Source organism: Vollenhovia emeryi, unplaced genomic scaffold (assembly GCF_000949405.1).
Source record: "Vollenhovia emeryi isolate VEMERY1.0 unplaced genomic scaffold, V.emery_V1.0 DF939131.1, whole genome shotgun sequence".
Classification (NCBI taxonomy): domain Eukaryota; kingdom Metazoa; phylum Arthropoda; class Insecta; order Hymenoptera; family Formicidae; genus Vollenhovia; species Vollenhovia emeryi.
In genome coordinates, this window is record NW_011967235.1 from 1,961,084 (window position 1) to 1,979,635 (window position 18,552).

Below are 18,552 nucleotides of genomic sequence, written 5' to 3' on the forward strand. Positions count from 1 at the left end.
AAAGAGAGAAGTGCACATATGTCGAGTGAAAGCCGGTACACTAATTTGTTGATATTTAAAAAATTTAGATATATATAACGTGTATTATATTCAAAATTAAATGAAAGTAGTTAACATTTAAATAAATTCGTGTAAACTTCTTATCCAACGTAAAATTCATTATAATTAAAAAGATTATAGAAATGATGCTGCGAGATTACCGAAGTAACATTCGTTCGAAAGAGAATATTATTTTGTAAAATTTCATTCGAAAAAGAGACAAGTAGGTATCGCGCGTGGAGAGATTTTATAAATTTCAGTAATAATGTGGCACCTTCTCACAAGCAACATCCAAACGACGACGCGAATTGTGTAGGATACAGCGTACTTTACCGACAATATTACTTGAAAATAAAAGCAGCACGAGAATCCGCATACTTAAGTCGCGTAACGGTACGACGGTTTTATTGTCGCGTCGACGTCATCTCTAAAAGAATCTATTTCTCGCGCTCGAGACTGTTATATCGTAAGTATCCGATACTGGTGCAAGGTACGAGAGTGCCATCGCTACATAATGTAACGGTGCCAGCTTACGACGAATATTCGCGATGCACGAACGATCAGATGTTCGACGAGCGATTACGTTACAGACGCGATTACTGCCGGCATTCTTTAACGACAGCTCATCAGGCGTTTCTTTGGAGAACGGTGGACGGAGTATCCTCCGAGAGTTCAAAGTCTCGACAACTTCGTCTTGCTGCTATTGACGTCAACTGCTGCTATTGATAAGTTAGTTGGAAATTTTCGAGACATCGTTTCCTTAATGCAAACTTGATGAGGCATATTTTGGTGGAATGTCTTACATAACGCACAAACTGCAGACTGTTGTACATCTAGCTTTAAATCGATCACTTGGATATATCGTGAGAGAAAATAATGCTCGATAGAGATATAATTTAGCGGGGTAAATCTGCTGCATGCGTAATACACGTGAATCTAATAAATTAGTGAAATTTAAAATCCCTATTCCGGCTACTCTGCTCTTTATTCTTTCATCTTCTTTTGCATTATTTATATCTCGCAGCCAATCGGGTATATATGTGTACATCGGTCTTTACACATTTATACCGTGGAAAATTATAAAAATTATTTAGTACTTTAAACTTTTTCTCCTCCCGATTACCATTATTATTCCAAAGTTCTCACTCGATAACCGTGTTTTATCTCGCAAAAGTGGCATTTGGGCATTAGAGAATTAAAAAGAAAAAGAAATAAAGTTACACGCGGATATTGAAAGTGTGCTATGCACAAAAAGTGACGGCTTATCCGCCATGCGAGGCTGCCTCTTCGGCCGTCGCTTCGCGACGTCGACGGAATATAAATGACAGGAATATTCTGTGCGATCAAGTTGTTTCGAGTTCACCGACGACTTTAGTAGTACGAGCAGGATATTATAGCCGTTCCCTCCTCTATAATCTCGCTTATGTCCGCGTGGTCTTGCGAATTTGTAGCCGGCTGTTACTCGGCTCTTAATCTAAAATCTAACGATACAGCGAGGTTCATAAAACGGCTAGGATAAATCTGCAGTAGCACAGCTGCCGTACGGGACCATTAAATCTTAACAGCAGTTGGTGTAACCAGCGGTTTCTCGGATAGGGAGGAGACGGAAGGGAAGAGTGAATCGCTTGTGCCTCGATGCCACCTGTAGCAAGTGTAGGTTGAATCAATCACCTGCCAACGACGGGCAAATACGGGATTTCTACTTACTTATTATTTTATCACCTTTCTCCTCCATATATCAAGGACTTAAAATTCATTGTGTAGATAATTTAATCGATATAAAATGCTTACAAAATTTAGATTACGTAATATCTAGCAAAATATAATTATGTTGAATTTTGTACCGTTACAAGATCGACACGTACGTCTTACACATACAACTAACTCTTGCTCACCTATACAATTACAAAAAAAAATCAGTCAAATATTCTCGTTACTCACAACATTGAAAATCTTGGATATAACATCCAAACATCAATATCACTTGTCTCGTTTATTAAATACTACAACTTATTCTAAAAAATATCCAGTGCTTGCTACTCTTCGAACGAGTCTCTAGCTCGCTGTTGTAAATACTTGCTCCATCATGCATTAACTCAGAATTCTTCTCGACGCATTCAAATCTCGTAACAAATTGTGTTGTGTCATAAATTCCAAAAATTTGTAGTAAATAAAATCGATAAGAATAACCTTATGGATCGTCGTATCAATCTGCAATTACAAATTCTATTTATAACCATAACAATGAAACCTACCACTCTCTCTATCCTGATTCTTCGATTGAGCAAAAGTGCACAACACTCTTATCTCATGCAATTTTAGATGTCTTTCCTTATGACATCTAAAATGAACAATGTTCGAACGGGAAGCGAGTCTTTCCTCCAATCAAAAAAATGCCCGAAAGTATTACAGTATCAATGACTATGGATACTGCGATATTATGTTACAATAATATCGTAACTCCTTGCGCACATCCGACTCAAGAATTTGCGTCACAACCATCGGTAGCCATGGTTGTTGGTAACCGGTGAGCGACTATCGGGATATTCTCAGCAGCGTAAGAGCACACGGATACCAATACCCGTAGCACACTCGTAGTCGAAAATCAATCGAAGGATGATGTTGCCGATGCGAACCTTTCGAGCGACGACGTCCCGCCGTGATCGACGATAGAGGCGGAGCGATTTAACCCCCGATCAGAAGCCAAGGCAAGAGGATGGTAACGCAGAGCGCCGCCACGCAACTGGACAGCATCGCCAGGGGACTTGCGGCCGTTTCCATTTCCATGCTCTCCACGCCGTAATCCTCATCGGGCACGAACTCGCGTATTTCGACGTCGCAACGAAAACACACGCGTGCGGTGCTGCTCTTGAAGTGAGATCCGTCCTTGCGCAACACCTGCGCCCCCGAGCCCTTACGCTCCAGCTTCCAGCCGGGCTCCTGCATTAGCATCATCTTATAGTCTCGCGTCAAATTCGAGTGTTTCACGATCAAAGAGTCACGCTTCGGCAGCACTTCGGCACCGCTTCGGTTCTCGTTAGATTCGCAGATCCAAACTCGAAGATCGCGCGATTTCAGTTTACGAGAGACGGAAATACGTTTCTTGCGGAGAAACAGTTGGTTTAATTGGTTTCCGAAGCTGCGCGTCGCTCCTACGAAGACAATATCTTCGCCAGCACCGCCGTTGTCTGTTGGAAGATATACTGTCGATACCTGCAAAGGAAAGTTCTAGCATAAATCGGTGAATTGTGCGCCGCACAGCACGACTTTAATAACAAGATCGATCGCACACGATGGCTGAAAGGGGCGTCATCTACGTGACGAAAAGTTTTTATTAAGTTATCATATCAGAAAATTTCTTCTCGTTTTCTTGTTCGATTAGTGACGGATCTATAATCATTGGCTGCTGGATGTCATTGCAGATTTACTTTTGCAATACGCGCGATATTTTTAACTCAAACTTTATTTCATGTCACTAGACATAACGATTTATTAAAGATTTTAAGTATCCTTCTATCTCTTGTTATTTTATTCCCATCTCTTGTGTTACATGCGCTTTTTGTTCGAGCATACAAATGGATAGAGCTACTGTAGAGTTTCTAAACCCCCGCAACCACGGCTTATCAAACGTGTCACGTTTTACAAATGCATTACAGCTCCGAGCAAAAAGCTAGAAACCGTTCGTCGTAGTTCGTCGGTGGCTCATCGGCTTCCTGCCGGCAGGAACGAGTATTAATCGAAGCAACTTCGACAACTTCGCGACAGTTTCCGGCAGTGAGATCGCGGGTAGCGTGGCACTGTTAATACGGGCCTCGGTCGATCGCCACATTGCAAACATATATTCATGATCACGAGTAATCTCGTAAATGTACCGAAAAACGACCAAACAAAAATCCGGCCAAATTCAGCATCGAGAACAATAAATTATAGCGAAATTGCAAATAACAATCCGCTTTTATTCGATATAATGGAAAAGTACATTTTACCCATTTTAGCACAATTCTCTAGATAAATATCGTAATTATTCTCAAATAATTATGGCTCGTGTACGAGATAGCGCATAATTTTCAATAATAAAAATATCATTGTAACAAATTTCTCGCATTTACAAAAGCCAATAAAGATTCGCTCACTATTAAAGACCCTTTTTATCATCGAGAAAAGATGTTATCACGAGCTTTCCGATATCAGTGCAATTAATTTAATCCCGTCTTTTAATTAGATAAAACACAATACATCCATTAAACATTTACACGGACACTGGAAATTAAGGCTCCTGTTCACTCACTGCAGCCATCTCGGACAGATGACGTCAATTATTTTAAATGTAAAATCATTGCGCTAAAAATAACGCTGTAAATTGCAAAAATAATTTTCAACGTTACTTTTCACGCCTTGTTTACAATTTTGCCAACACTGTGTATAGTGTCAACGCGGATCAGTCGAGTCACCTTAACCTAAGGAGCTTTAAGGATGTACCGTGAATCATCTCTTTCAAAAGTTAATTAAAAAATCAAAAAATTAAAATTGGACAAAACATGAATTCTAATAGACATATTATTTTAAAAACTTCACATCATTATTGTTCATCCTCAACAAATTAAATACAGACAAATCGTCTGCTTTATGTTTAGTTTGTTTCTGTACTCAATTTTCTGCAAAGCTTTGAAATAAATAGTCAATGTCGCACTGCAGGTAATTAAACTACAACTTGTCATGTCGATGATTACGGCTTGTCGAATTAAATCCGTTTGCATGCGAGGCTAAACAGGTCAGGTGACAATGCAGCCTAATTATAGACGGACGACGACTCACACCGACATGGGCGAACATGAAAAGCGAATTCGCGATTATAATTAGTGAGGAAAATACAAGCCTACGCTCGTCTATTATCGTAGTAGTAATCCTATCTCTACATTAATATCAGGATTTTGCCGTTTGCAATAAAAACAAGATCGCGTAAATCGCTCTTACAATTAGTATATACCTCAATAAGATAAGTATAATAACAAGTTATGAAGCAATGCAAGAGAAATTTATAAATACACTTGTTTTAGACATTTCAGTTACACAACAAATGCAATTTTTACTATTTAACAAATTCTTCAAAAAATAATTTTTAACTCTGTATATTTAAAAGTTATATTATAAAATATAAATATCTTTTAAAGATACTATGAAAAACATTAAAGAAATTAGAATATCATTAAAAAGTAATATAAATGTATGAAGAAATAAATTATCTTTATACTTTGAGTTCGTTATTTGAAAAGCTCTTACGTTTCGCAATCAACACTCCTTTAAAAACATTCCATGGCACGAAGTTCTTTTCATAAAAATCTATTTCAAAAAATTAATAAACTCACTTGATACTCCTTATAAGTATGAATATTCATTACGCGGAAGAGGTTAAATATAAACTAGATATATAATATTCAAAAATGTTTTCCCATCTTTATATCCTCAGTGGTGGTTCAAATGTATACTTTGCCAGATAACAAATATCACATCAGTGTACCTACAATTCCGCGTATTAATTATAAACTACAATATAAATGTAAAGTACATTGCACCCAACTTTGTGAATAATAATATGCATAATGAGATAGACACATAATGAGATAGTTATTACAATATTAATACTCTTGCATAATTTTGGGAAAGTTATGCGCCGCAGATATCGCTTAGCTCATCAAGTAGTTTTTGCGCATAGCAAAACTTTTAATTGCCTAAATTTGACCGTAATAATCATATCCCGATAACTGAAAGTAACATACTTGCAAGCAGACTTCATTATCGCCGTTGGGTTTTTTTAATCTTCTTGGGGCAAGAGAAATGCAAATGAAAGATCAAGTACTGTAAAGTATTACTTACATTTCTCTTGCAGTTAGTAAGACGAAGGTAATAGAATTTCCTTACGACCCGACCTTCTTTTGCTCTACTTTGCCGCAAGAACAATGACCATCGATTGTTAAGAGGTCCCTACCCATTCGAAGAAAAGATTACGATGCAGAAATTAACATATTAAATAAAGTCAAGTTGCTCGAACAATGGAGGGTTTGTGAATGCAAACAATAGATATCATCGAACAAAGTTCAATTCTGTTTCCATTAATGAGGGATATCAGAAATACCATCTCAGTTACGATAAAATTAAAAAATATTTTTGTTATTACTTTGACCAAGAAAGTGTATACGTGCTTCGTAGATATAAATATATGTGATTAAAATTAAGAAATAAAAATTATAAGTATGTACATACATTTTTTCACATAAAAATTCTTTCAAGCGTTCGATGTTAGCATTTAAATTTTTATATTTTAAATAATAAAGAAGTAATATTGATTTTCTTATCGATTTATTGTTCCATATCTGCTACGTGCCTCATGTAGTGTTACGTGTCTACACGTAAGAGTAAAGAATATTAAAAGAATATATAATAAAAAAAGAACTGTTAAAATAGATAAAGAGAAAAATAAACTTCGAAACAAATCTATTTTCATGTAGTAACGTCGCCCTCTATCCTACTTTTCTTATTAATTTTGTAAAGAAAACTTTGTGGAAGAAACACAAAAAGATCATTTATTAAAAGTATCCTTTACTCTACGAAAGATGTGAAATCATAATTTTAGACGCGTTATTCTCGGAACTGGACGTTGGATTATAGATTCTTTTCTCGGTTCGATCGTTTGAAAACTATTTTATTTCAAAGCGCGAACATACTTGCGCGAGATTTTGGTCGAGATTTTTCTCGAGACCGTTTTATTTTCGATGAAAGTGGCCAGCATGTCTATTCGTTCAATTGTAAGACAAATTGCGACGCGGACTCGAGCCAACCGAAAATCTTGCGATGATAAACGCAAGTTCGCGAAAACAGCGCTTTAAACTTCGCCGAGTTATCCGGAAGGTTACGAGGTTGCCTCAATGACGTAATCGAAGTTTCTCTATGGAGAAGCTAACATAGTCAATAAGATAAGCATTGGATGTGACAGTATACCGATAAAATTATTGCCGAAAAACTGCTGACCTATTTGCTAATCGTCACCGATGGTCCACATTATTTTGTTGAAAATATCGGAAGCGTTACAACAAGTTGCGACACACGAGAGAAAGAAAGAACACGTCACGTTACCGGAACGACGTTTCTCATCGCGAGACCAAGCTGAATAAATACGTCATATTTGTGAACAAAGTGCAAAGGCAAAGTCCTCGCGGTTCTGTAATAATTCTAAAAACCTGTCCGAAGTCGGAAGAGACGTGCTACACCACCAATTTCTCGTCGCATTCTAGGACAAAACACTTTCGAGTTGCAACTTGTACTACTTTCTCCGGATAATTAAGGATTTTGTAAAAAGCACGTTCCGTTATAGACGTCGATACACACGAGGCAAGCATAGCGACGCGATTCAGCCGTCGAATACGCCATTGCGCCATCGCGACACGATTCGAGATTTATTTATCATCCGCGCAAAACGTCGTCATTCATTTCCATCACAATGATACGTGTCACTCGCAGTTATGCGAATGTAAATATAACGCGAAGGAATTCGTTAGCAACCTCGTTTGCAATATTTTCGCTATTTGCGACGACGTACGCGACAGGTGTATCAGAAAAATTCTTGAAAGGTCCTAAGTACGGAATACGTCGTTCGTGTTAAGACACAACTCTTCTCGCAAACAGCGACAACAAGATACTTCATACGATATCCCGAGATTCGTTATCTAAATTATACACCAACATTTACTATCTCCGTGGATAGCTTTATTATCTCTTGCAATCGCGCGGGCGTAAAATAAGAACCTCAATAATCGTAACGAAGGACGTTTTGTTCGTGACATTTCCAATTGTGGCGGAAAACATGATTGATATAAGATATTCTACTTAAAAAACAACGACAATTATTTAATCGCGTTCAATTTATAGCGGCAAGTGTAACTTGGTACTGATCTTGGAAATAAAAACAACTCAATATAAATAATCTCAATGTAGAAATAAAGCAAAAGAGACTTATGATTACTGCCCTTCTTGCGTTTCTTGATTTCCATAATTTTTCTTTAATTGCTTGTTTATCACGTCGTTTATCACGGAAAGAAACAACATGCATGCAATCGTTTAAGTAGATTGAACAAATTAAACAACTGAGTACCAGGTTTTTTTAGTAAATAATGCTCGTATATTATGCATTTTGCAACTATCCGTTTAATAAAAATCAGGATGCTTTCTTCGATAAAAGAATAAAACGGAAGACGGACACAAGTGAAAAGGTAAGATTTTTTTTTCAGAGCAGCAACTCTCGGGGCTGTCCTGTAAACGCGCGGGTGCTCGTATATGTCGCGGATGCGCCGAATACAACGGCGGGACGCGAAAAAGCTCGCGGATCATGTCATTTGCAAAGGCTTTGTAGCCTTTTGTTCTACGAGCTGGCAAATCTCGGCGCAGCTTTGACGCTGCAATCTGGCTGGAAAGCGGCGCGGCGTAGCGCGTTTCCATGCACGCGGAATTCACGGCAGCGAAAACACGGAAAAATGCCAGCCGCGCGTCATGTTGGAGAAATGCGGGTGAAAAACAGCAGTGTAACTGCAGTTGCGAGAGAGCTTAATTTCAAACGGTTTTTTATCCTAACGGAATTTTCATTTTGGGAAATTATTCGCGAAGATATTTTTAATTTTGCACACATCACGGGGGGAGAAAATCCATTAAAATCGCGAGATTTGAAAGTGTCAACTTAATTACACCCTCGATTACACCGTTCATATAAGATCTTACTTTTTATGTTTTCCTTAATCACATCATATACGCTTTTAACTGTAAAGTGGTATAAATTAAAATGCGTAACGTTTAGGTGTGTTTTTCCTAAAGAACCCTGCGAAGGCCGAGAGAATGGTGACCGCGATGGACCTGGGAACAAACGCGTTCGTTATTTTCGATTTTGGAACGGTCTAGTCGACCGAAACGACAAATCTGACGGATTCGGCGACGCCCGTGCCAACGGCCGTTCTATAATTCTTTTTATCCGCCAGCCATTGTCCTTTATCCAGCGGCAAAAATCTCTATGTCCACACTGAAAAAGGGAGTTGTCGCGCGCGTCCGGAATTCTCCGTTTTTACAGACAGGAAATATCCTTCGGGAGACGCGAGCATGTGACGTGCCGTTTCGTGCAAACGAAGGTACGCGACCTTTTTTATATAGACGGGATCGTGGTATTCCCGCGTGAAAAGCGCTGATTCTGCAGTTGTGACAATTGTTAATACCGAGATAATCACTAAAACTTGTATTCTTTGGTCTTCCCTGATACACAGACCGTCAGAGAATCATCTCGCTCCTTCATTTAGCTCTTGTTAGTAGCTTTAAATAAGGAAAAACTAGCTTAGAACATTATTTATTCTAAGCTAATTTATCAGATTTTTTCTGATTTTATCGAGGCAACCGTAACATTGATAAAGAACGCTTTGACAACCGTTAATATTCCGAATAAGCGCGATTAAGTACGCGTATGAAAATTGTGTGTAATTATTAAACGCACGAGATATGTACTTATCGCGTTTTCTCGACGAGATCAATTCGCGGTGCATGTCAACGTTATTGTTTTGCCACTCTTGACGCTTTTACTAGAAAAACTGGGTTTAAACAAAAAGCACGTATCTCACCGCTTCCGGTTCGTTTCGAACTTTATCGCAAACAGAAACGATACAGGTGAGTTACGCAACACCTACTTTGACCTTTGACGTCAAAAGGCGCAGAAAAACGTAGATCTTCCGAGCAAAGTATCTTGCAATTATTTCAATGTTTTTTTTAAGTTTTATTTAAGTTAAAAATGTACTAGATTTCGCTACGTATAAATGCATAACGTAATATTTTTGGTAAAATTCAGTAAAATCGTCCGTCAAAATTAAATGTATGGGGCATCTTTATTTTAAACAAATATGTATGTTACGTTAAATAAGTTAATTTTAGCAATTTAATATTTCATAATACAGCTACGCGTTGATTTTTATATTTAAAATAAAATAGTAAGCACGAACCACCTTTTTCATCTCCGAGCTATATTTTACGTTTACCTTCAAAACTAAATATGATGACTGTACGACTTAAAAAGAGTCAGTCGTCAAGCAGTGACGTCAAAGCTAAGCTGTATGACAGATAAGCTAGGTTTACATACTAATGTAAAGTTTAAAACCAAGGTACAAAACCGTAGCGACGAGCCATGGAAAAACAGATTTGCTTTCAGCGTCCATTACACAAATTCGACGAAGCATGGCTGCGCTTTGAAACAAATAGCTACTAAAGGAATTGCTTTATGAAGATAATTATATTCGTCGATTCGTCATCCCCTCGCAGCTTCCAGTACCGTCTGGATAACTTTTTAATTAAACTTGTTGAAATTCAATCGTCTAATTATACTACATTTATATTCCAAATCGCCTCGAATGAGATTATATAGCTGTTACGCAAACTATTTTTTTTTACATATTTATATTACCGCCGTATTGAATAATTTTAGCGCAGTTTAATAACGTTTTCAACAACAGCGACGCAAGAGATCAGCAATTATAAATATTAATCTGACGTTGAAAACGGCGAAGCTGACTTCGCACGTTTTTCACGTTTAATTTCGAGTTATTGATTTCACGCTCCAATTTTCGTCGAGCATCAGCTGACTCGGCAAACATTTAGATTAAACCACCTGCCTGTGTGATTATACAAAATTTTTACATATTCATGTGGCCAGTTTTTCCTAATAAATTTTCTGAATCTTACAAAGACGTTCTTTTTTTCCTAAAACAAGATCTTACTCCCACTCATTTTTTGTACCTCGCGCGTAATTAACAACTATTGTTGTTGTATCGTTAAAAATATTATGTACTGTGCATAGCTGTATTTTTCCATAAGGAATATATTTTTTAAATGTAAAATGGCTGTCATGAAATTCGCTATAAATGTATAATATAAACATGATAAAAATTGTAAAAAAATGTATGGATTTGTTTTTACGCGAAATGCTCTTTTTAAACCCACCCTCAGAGCCTCAAGTGTCGTTCGTCATCTAGTCGAGTCATTCAATTGACCAAAAATGTAAGTTCAGTCGCATTGTAACACATCTTCATTGTTTTATCTAGTTTCTACATTGCGAAACTACTCTCGAGATCGTGCCCGAAATTCGGTTTCTATTCAATACGCGTATATTTAATCACGAATTTATGCGACGACGCTGTGTAAAGCCCGGATATGCGTTTACATAGGCTACAAGGGCCGTCACTTACCACTGCTTACAGTGACGACGAACCGGTGAACGTTCGATATTAGCATTTCAGATACGGTTAAGTGCACGGGATAACAATCTACGGAGTGTGCGCTCCTTCCGTAACAAACATTTAATTCAAGTACACAGTATGTAAATCTCCAAGATTGCACGTTATTAAATAAATCCCTTGCGAGCCGAAAACACACCGGTAGAGTAGCGCGATGATCTGCAATTGCACTCGACATTTAACGTTCAATTTTTTTGTCCGTTCAAGAATAAGAGTCGCGCAATAAATTTCTCTTGGCGCCTTGTATATCCTCGATATATTTGCAATATTATATAACTCGGCGGGATTGCAATTTTCTTGTCGAGTGAAAGTCGGAAACGCGCGAAATAGAATGATACAGTAAAAATGGATATAGGAAGAAAGATAATTCAATCAATTTCAATTTAACTTTCCCGTATAAAGGATTAAATTACTGACCCAATTACAAGGCAATTTAACGGCGAAAATTAAATCGTATCCAACCCACATCTCTTAATTGACAAATTAAATTTCCGAATAATTGATAGAACTCTTCCGAGTCAGTATTTCCTGTCACTTTACCTAATAAATTTAATTTCAGAGACATCAATTACCGAGACATTCTCTGATATTGTTGGTCAAATATTGAAATAACGGCAGCTGAATAAAACACCCGCTAAAATTTTCCCATGTTTTACGGTATATCTTATATCCTCTATGAAAATGTATAATCACGATTATTCGTGGAGCCTCGAACAAGAGGGAGAATAATTAAAGCCTCAGAACCTTTAATTATACTTAAATCTGAGTTTCAGTCGCGATCGTATTGCAATTTAGCTTACATTTCACAATTGCGATCGAATGACATCAACACAATAATTGACATATTATTCGTGCAAATTTAGTGTTTAAAATTTTTCACAAGGCGGAAGCTTTCTTTCCTTAGAAGCACGTTGCCGAAAACGCACGAGAACTTGTTTTCCGTTGCCCGGTTGACCTAGAAAAACAAACCGCGCGATACGACGCAAAATCGGAGCGCGCATTGTCCCTATCACACTTTTATTTTACCACACAATCACATCGAGCAGCCAATATAACGATCCCTGTCATAGATCATTTCGCACGCGCAGCTAACTCAGCAGAATATTAACATAACGCTAACACGTATATCTTTAATGCACATAAATTTAACGGTCACAGTTTATGACACTAATAAATAATTTATAGCTGCAGAAACAGAAATAACTTCGCAGAGAAACTGATGTCCCTAGCTATTGAAATTTTTATTCAAATGTGAGAATATTGACGACTTTGCTAAGAGTAATACCTCGGCAGAACAAAAGCTAAGAATTACGAAGGATTTAATGCAACAATTCGTTACAGATAATGCTAAATAAATGAAATAAATTTAACAGATATTTTCTGAATTATGTGAAAAATATTTTAAATGGAAATTGAAAGAACGAAGAAATCGCACTCTACGCGATATCGAGAGGTAATGTAAAACTAATATCGTACGACAATAAACAATGATCGTGAGTCAGGTCTATTTCCTATCCTTACAATTAGATCTGCCATATTCGAATAATCGAGAGCACGACTTCGCCTTCCCATTCCATCCTGTTCATACCTGCGGGACGGGAGCAAGTATCCTCGGCCTTGGTACACGTGACAATCTTCCTAACGCAGCGACGAGTCTGTCACTCTCTCAATGCGAACGAAGCGGGTAAAGTGAAAAACACGAGGCGTCACGACGCACTTCGACGTGTAATAACGTATCGTCGGGCAGCAGCGATCACAGAGAAATTCCGATTGCTCGATCACGCGTAGTTAAATGTCCGTCGTTAAATGTAGCACGTCCGAGCACGAGGTACCGTCCTACCTCAACGGCGTGCGATACGAAAGTGGGAGACCGAGAGATGCGACGCAACGTTACTGCCGGCCGGCAGGCTGCGCGCGTCTGTGTGAGTACGTTACGATTGACTCCGGCCGACAGAAACGCCGCTGATTGGTCCAAAACTCGGGGGCGCAGCGTGACCAAGGCAGTTGTTCTTTGGAGCACAGTTAACCGACTGTAACTTGCGGGCATTGTGTAAATAAACACACGTACGTCTGTTGTGCCGTTACAACAAAGCCCGATAATATTGGCTTGTCTTTTATCTAATCTAAATTCGTCACCTTCCAAAATTCTCTAATCTAAATCTGTCGTTTGGAAATTCCCCTCGATATTTTCAGCTGTCAAACCTGCATCTAGGTGTAAAGAGTATTAAATAAAAGTTCACCGAACTATTTTCTCCACTCGTATTTTTCCGTTTAATTATCCTGCCGTTGAATGTAATGATTTTTAGTAAGAATTTCGACGGAATCTGTGCGGAATTCAATTTGGAAATACGAATTCCTATAGTTTCCATTGATTTACATTAGTACCATCGAAACGCTATGTATATTAAGCACGCGATTTAATACAAAGGGCACATATGTGCTCGAGAACGCGCAGCCGACGTTATTTTGTGTGCGACCTTGTTTCGGGATTTATCGCTTTCACTTTGCTGCGTGCCATCCGCACGCAATTTCTACTGTAGAGCTAGTCTCTTCTCATACAGAGACCGCATGTCACAAATTGCATACAAATTATTTATTATATATTATACATTTCTAAAAAAAGTTATTGCCAGTAAAAATGCCCGTGATTCACACCATCGAAATATATAAAAGTACAAATAAATTGAGGTAAAATATAATTAATTTATCTACAGACATTGCTTTCAGAATTTAAATGATCTCTACATTTTGTTGGCACCAGGAAAGAAGAATCGATTGAAAAAATAACAGAAAAATACATTAGTTGATATTCGCGTTGTGCACAACAATTTTTTATCTTTCCAAATAATCGTCGAATTTATTTTATTTTAGTTTCACAAGGTTGCAACATTTATTTCCTTAACCACAGGAATATAATAATTATGAGAAACTGACGTTGCATAAAAAAAAAGAAGAGCAATGTAGGAAATAAATTCTTATTGAGAAATTTATCAAAAAATTTATCGCTAATAAAAATATTAATTATTAATAAGATGGTAAAAACAGAGAAATTGAAAATATGATTAACTCGAAAAAGATTGCAATAAAAAAAGTATCTTCAAGATTTCAAATAATCTCTACATTTCGACAACGTCATACCATAAAGCTTTCTAGTAGTAAATTGGCTAACCATATTTCATGGAAAGAGGAAAGAAACGATACGAAAACAGACTTTCACATTGTTGTATACCGTTCGCATTCATCTTCTTTATACGCATAAGTTTTTTTGGAAAGTCCTTGACTTATTCTCTCTCTCTTTTCTTTCCGTAATATATATCTTCTTGTCGTATATTTCGTTTCTTATATATAAAAGAACAGGTTTTTTTACGTGGAACTGAGATTGTTCAAAATAGAAACTCGGAAAGATTGTAACAAATTAAGATAATATTATCTCACGAAATAATTCGCGAGATATGGATGTACAATAGCTTGCATTCAATTGTGCTGGAAATCATAACAGAGCCTCTATTCAATCTGAGTATTGATATTCAACGTAATAATGTAATTTTTAGATCTTTTTGTGGACGCAATTTGCGTCATGTCAAATATCGTTACATAAATATGCGATATTGATGTAACTTGGTCAGAACCAAGAAACTGTTTTCGAATATTCTGAATAGCTATCGCGAGCATAATTAAATAAGAAAAATCAATTATCGTAAAAAATGAGAGAGAGAGAGAGAGAGAGAGAGAGAGAGAGAGAGAGAGAGAGAGAGAGAGAGAGAGAGACTTTTCCTGGGTAAAAGCAAAATCTGCGGTTTGTTTTAAAAAGATTATTTGCTCGAAATCGATTTTGTCCAAGAATTGTGTAACGATAGCAATTTTTGTAACGCGTCGCTCATGCAAAGGTACAGGTTCTTTTCCATTATTTGCTTATCTTATCGTAGCTTCTCGTCCTTTTCTTTGTCTTCCTGTTCTTTGCTAACTTGCACTAAAGATAAGGTCATTTTACTACCGAACAATGCAAGGGAGAAGATTGTTTGCTCGGTACACTACAGTGTATACCCACGGGAATGGCGAATTTCCTAATGAGGCACGAAACATGCGCTTTAAGCACAACGCTTGATACAGAAAATAGAAAAACGATATTGAATGATTTTTTTTAAATCGTAAGAAAAAGTAATATGTAAGTCGTTTATTTTATTGCTTTCTGATGCTTTTTCTATATTGATATTATACTTAGACATTAAATATGTATAAAATTTTTATACTTAACGTTAAATAATTTTCTCGCCTGATATGTAGCGGTTGTTATTCGAATAATAATAAATAGAGGTCCTCACACGTTTAACACATTATTATTTCGAATAATTGAAATTCCAAAGTTTTCAACTATCTTCTGTTTGCGTTTGATGAATATACCACTGACCAGCAAACAACCTGTTCCTTGCGTATTCTCACGGTTGTTACCGCAAACATCTAATGCAGCAAGAAATTTCTCAACAAGTCAACTTAACGATTTCTGAACTTGAACTATTCAACGGGAGATATTCGCGGTGGCGTCCTAGAATTCCTTAAAAGGTGGGTCTCGTAAGAAGTCACGAACAGTTATGAGAAATGTAATCATCGATCAAACCAAACTGTTAGACGCATTTATACGTCTAAATTATTTAGCAAGCAGAGCAACATGAAACATTAATGTAGACATCTATAAGAATAAAATCATTTCGATTGCAGAGTGGCAGCTCCTCTTCGTAGAAAATAAATATTTTATATCTATGACGAACATTTAATATTGAGGGAATTATGCAGAGATATATTTACAATTATTGTTTTAAAAAGGACAGAAAAGGAAATGGAATGGAACGAATGTCGTAAGATATTAACCCGTTTATCAAACTTTAACTTCGCCAACAGAGAGTTTATCGCAAATTACAAAACTCCACTCACGCTTGATGTTTATGTCTCATAATCCTCACTTTAGAAGATTAATTATTAATGAATAACTGAGAGGTTTTCGACATCACTAAGTTGAAATACTAAACAAACAAGCCAATCAAGACGATATCAACAATTTAAGGCTGCGATAACTTAAGGCAGAAGTCGTAATATCGGAGGCGGGTCGGACTTTGACTAATCGATCCTATACTGTGACTCGAGAGCCTCGGCAAACTGACATCCGTGTGTGTCATTACAACAGAAATGGGAGCTTAAACAATATTCTTTTATAAAGAGTACTTGTGTTTTAACTCGAGTTTCGACCACCCGCAGAAAGTATAACAGTAAACGTCGATACGAATGAAACTCTACCCCTGACGAGGAGGCCAATGGTATTCTTAGCGGCTTACAATTCGAAGAAATATCTTCGAGAATGACTGAGTCAACTCACGCCGCTAAGCGTGATTAACGTTCTTAATTAATATCTCGTCGAATTCATAATGCCATTATTATTTTAATAACCGGCCATGATATTTCAATATTGTCATCAATCCGTGAAAGAGCTTAATCAAAATAAAGATTTAATTACTAGCTCGTTTTCGACTGTTTAATATTAAAATTTAAAATTTTAGATGAATAAATTTCCAATTAAATTTCAATTCCGGCATCAAATCTATATCAATCTTCCCATCGCTAAAATAGTTTCATATCTGTCGCATATTTTATCGTTTATTAACAGAACGTTTGCTTTAGCCGTAACTACCTTGAAAGAATTGCAAGAGGAGCAATCGGGCAAGAAAACGTAAAAGAAAACGCCATATCTCGACCGATATCGACGCCATATATTAATGTCGACAGTATCGACATTTCTATCGATCCGAAGGCATAACAATTAAATTGTGGAAGACAACAGATATCAAAAGATTCTCTTACGACGTGGTAATCCAAGAGATAGTACAAAAACAGCCACACGCGAAGAGGTAATCGACACGGTTATGATAAGATAGTATCATTCGAGATTGTGCATACCAGCCGCCTTTTAAAATCGAGGATATTTCTTCAAATACCCTCTAATCCGACACTCGCTCGATATTCTTTCGATAAAGTGTGTGCGATAGGTATCTTATTAAAAAAAAATAGCTCTTGTGCGAACGTGCTTTGTTAGTCCGGTTTAACTTAATCTCTTTTGAAGATTACGGAAAATATTACATTTAATCAATTCCGAAATAAAATTAATGAGGTTGGTTCAACGATAAAAATGAAATATCGAGTCGACCCATATCTTGCTAGGATTTCAATAATAGGAAATATTGAAGCGAATGCCGACACAAAAGGTTCGTATCAAATGTCCTGCTCATTTTCAATTCGCTACCGAACATATTCCCGAGGTAATATTTCCATAGGTATTCCCGCTTGCGGCGGGTATTTATTTGCGCGGGGGCCTTCGGCGCGTGGACTGCGTAAAATGGGGTGGAATTTACATGAAATATCTCGCTATTCCGTCGACTGCCGGCCCTTTTTTCCGCGTTATCTCCCCGCTACCGCGTGCATCTATTTCGCGTCAATGATATCGTCGACAGCGAAAAATGGCGAGAGAGAGAGAGAGAGAGAAAGAGACCCGAAAGAGGAAGGGAGAGAAAGAGGGAAAGTCATTACGTACGCTGGCGTTCCGATAAACGCGCGTGTATAATTGCATTACGCAGCGCACTAACATCGTTGCACCTTTGATAAATTATGCTGCAGCCGGGCGCAATATTTTTTTAATAAAATTACCAGCCAGAGAAAGCTTGCAAAGTGTATATCCTACGAGAGAGCATGCGACGCACCGCATAAATGTCGTTGAATATTTCAAACTTCGTCGGTGTTCGCCCGCTAAGCTCTAGAGTCTTTTTACGCTGCGCATATATTATTTTGTTTACGTACTGCAAATTAGCTCGAGAGAGAGAGAGAGAGAAAGAGATGCTATCTTCTCTTGTAGCACTCACTTTTTATCAATCAATTATCGGAGATGAGACACAAGTTTAACATGTCATATTATAATAATCAATTACATTTTTTATATATCTTAGAAAATACAAAGTCCGAATAAATTTATTGTTTGAATGACTCGTGTATCTATCCAAAGTATAAAGTTTATGTCGCGTTTCCTCAAACTTTTTCTCTTGTTAAAGAAACAATAAGCTATTTCTGACTGCCGGAAAAGTTCTAACAAGCTCGCCTCTGAAAACAAAAATGATACGATAGCAATCCCGTGGAAATAAAAACAATGCAGTGAACTGAAACTTCG

The 18,552-nt window shown here is 37.2% G+C and overlaps 2 protein-coding genes across 3 annotated transcripts in view; both read right to left on the reverse strand.

Moving 5' to 3' along the window:
* Positions 1–18,552, reverse strand: part of LOC105568156 (sestrin homolog) — a 193,659-nt gene that overhangs the window by 136,987 nt on the left and 38,120 nt on the right. The gene's annotated exons all lie outside the window — the stretch shown is intronic.
* LOC105568154 lies at positions 1,792–13,009 on the reverse strand. Of its 2 annotated transcripts, none has more exons than XM_012023583.1 (2): positions 12,937–13,009; positions 1,792–3,252 (listed from the first exon to the last, which is right to left on the reverse strand). In XM_012023583.1, the coding sequence occupies exon 2, from the start codon at positions 2,992–2,994 to the stop codon at positions 2,725–2,727; it is 270 nt and encodes an 89-aa protein (XP_011878973.1). In that variant the 5' UTR covers positions 2,995–3,252; positions 12,937–13,009; the 3' UTR covers positions 1,792–2,724. The 2 variants fall into 2 exon arrangements, with proteins under 2 accessions (XP_011878973.1, XP_011878972.1); XM_012023582.1 differs by having other exon boundaries at positions 12,870–12,940.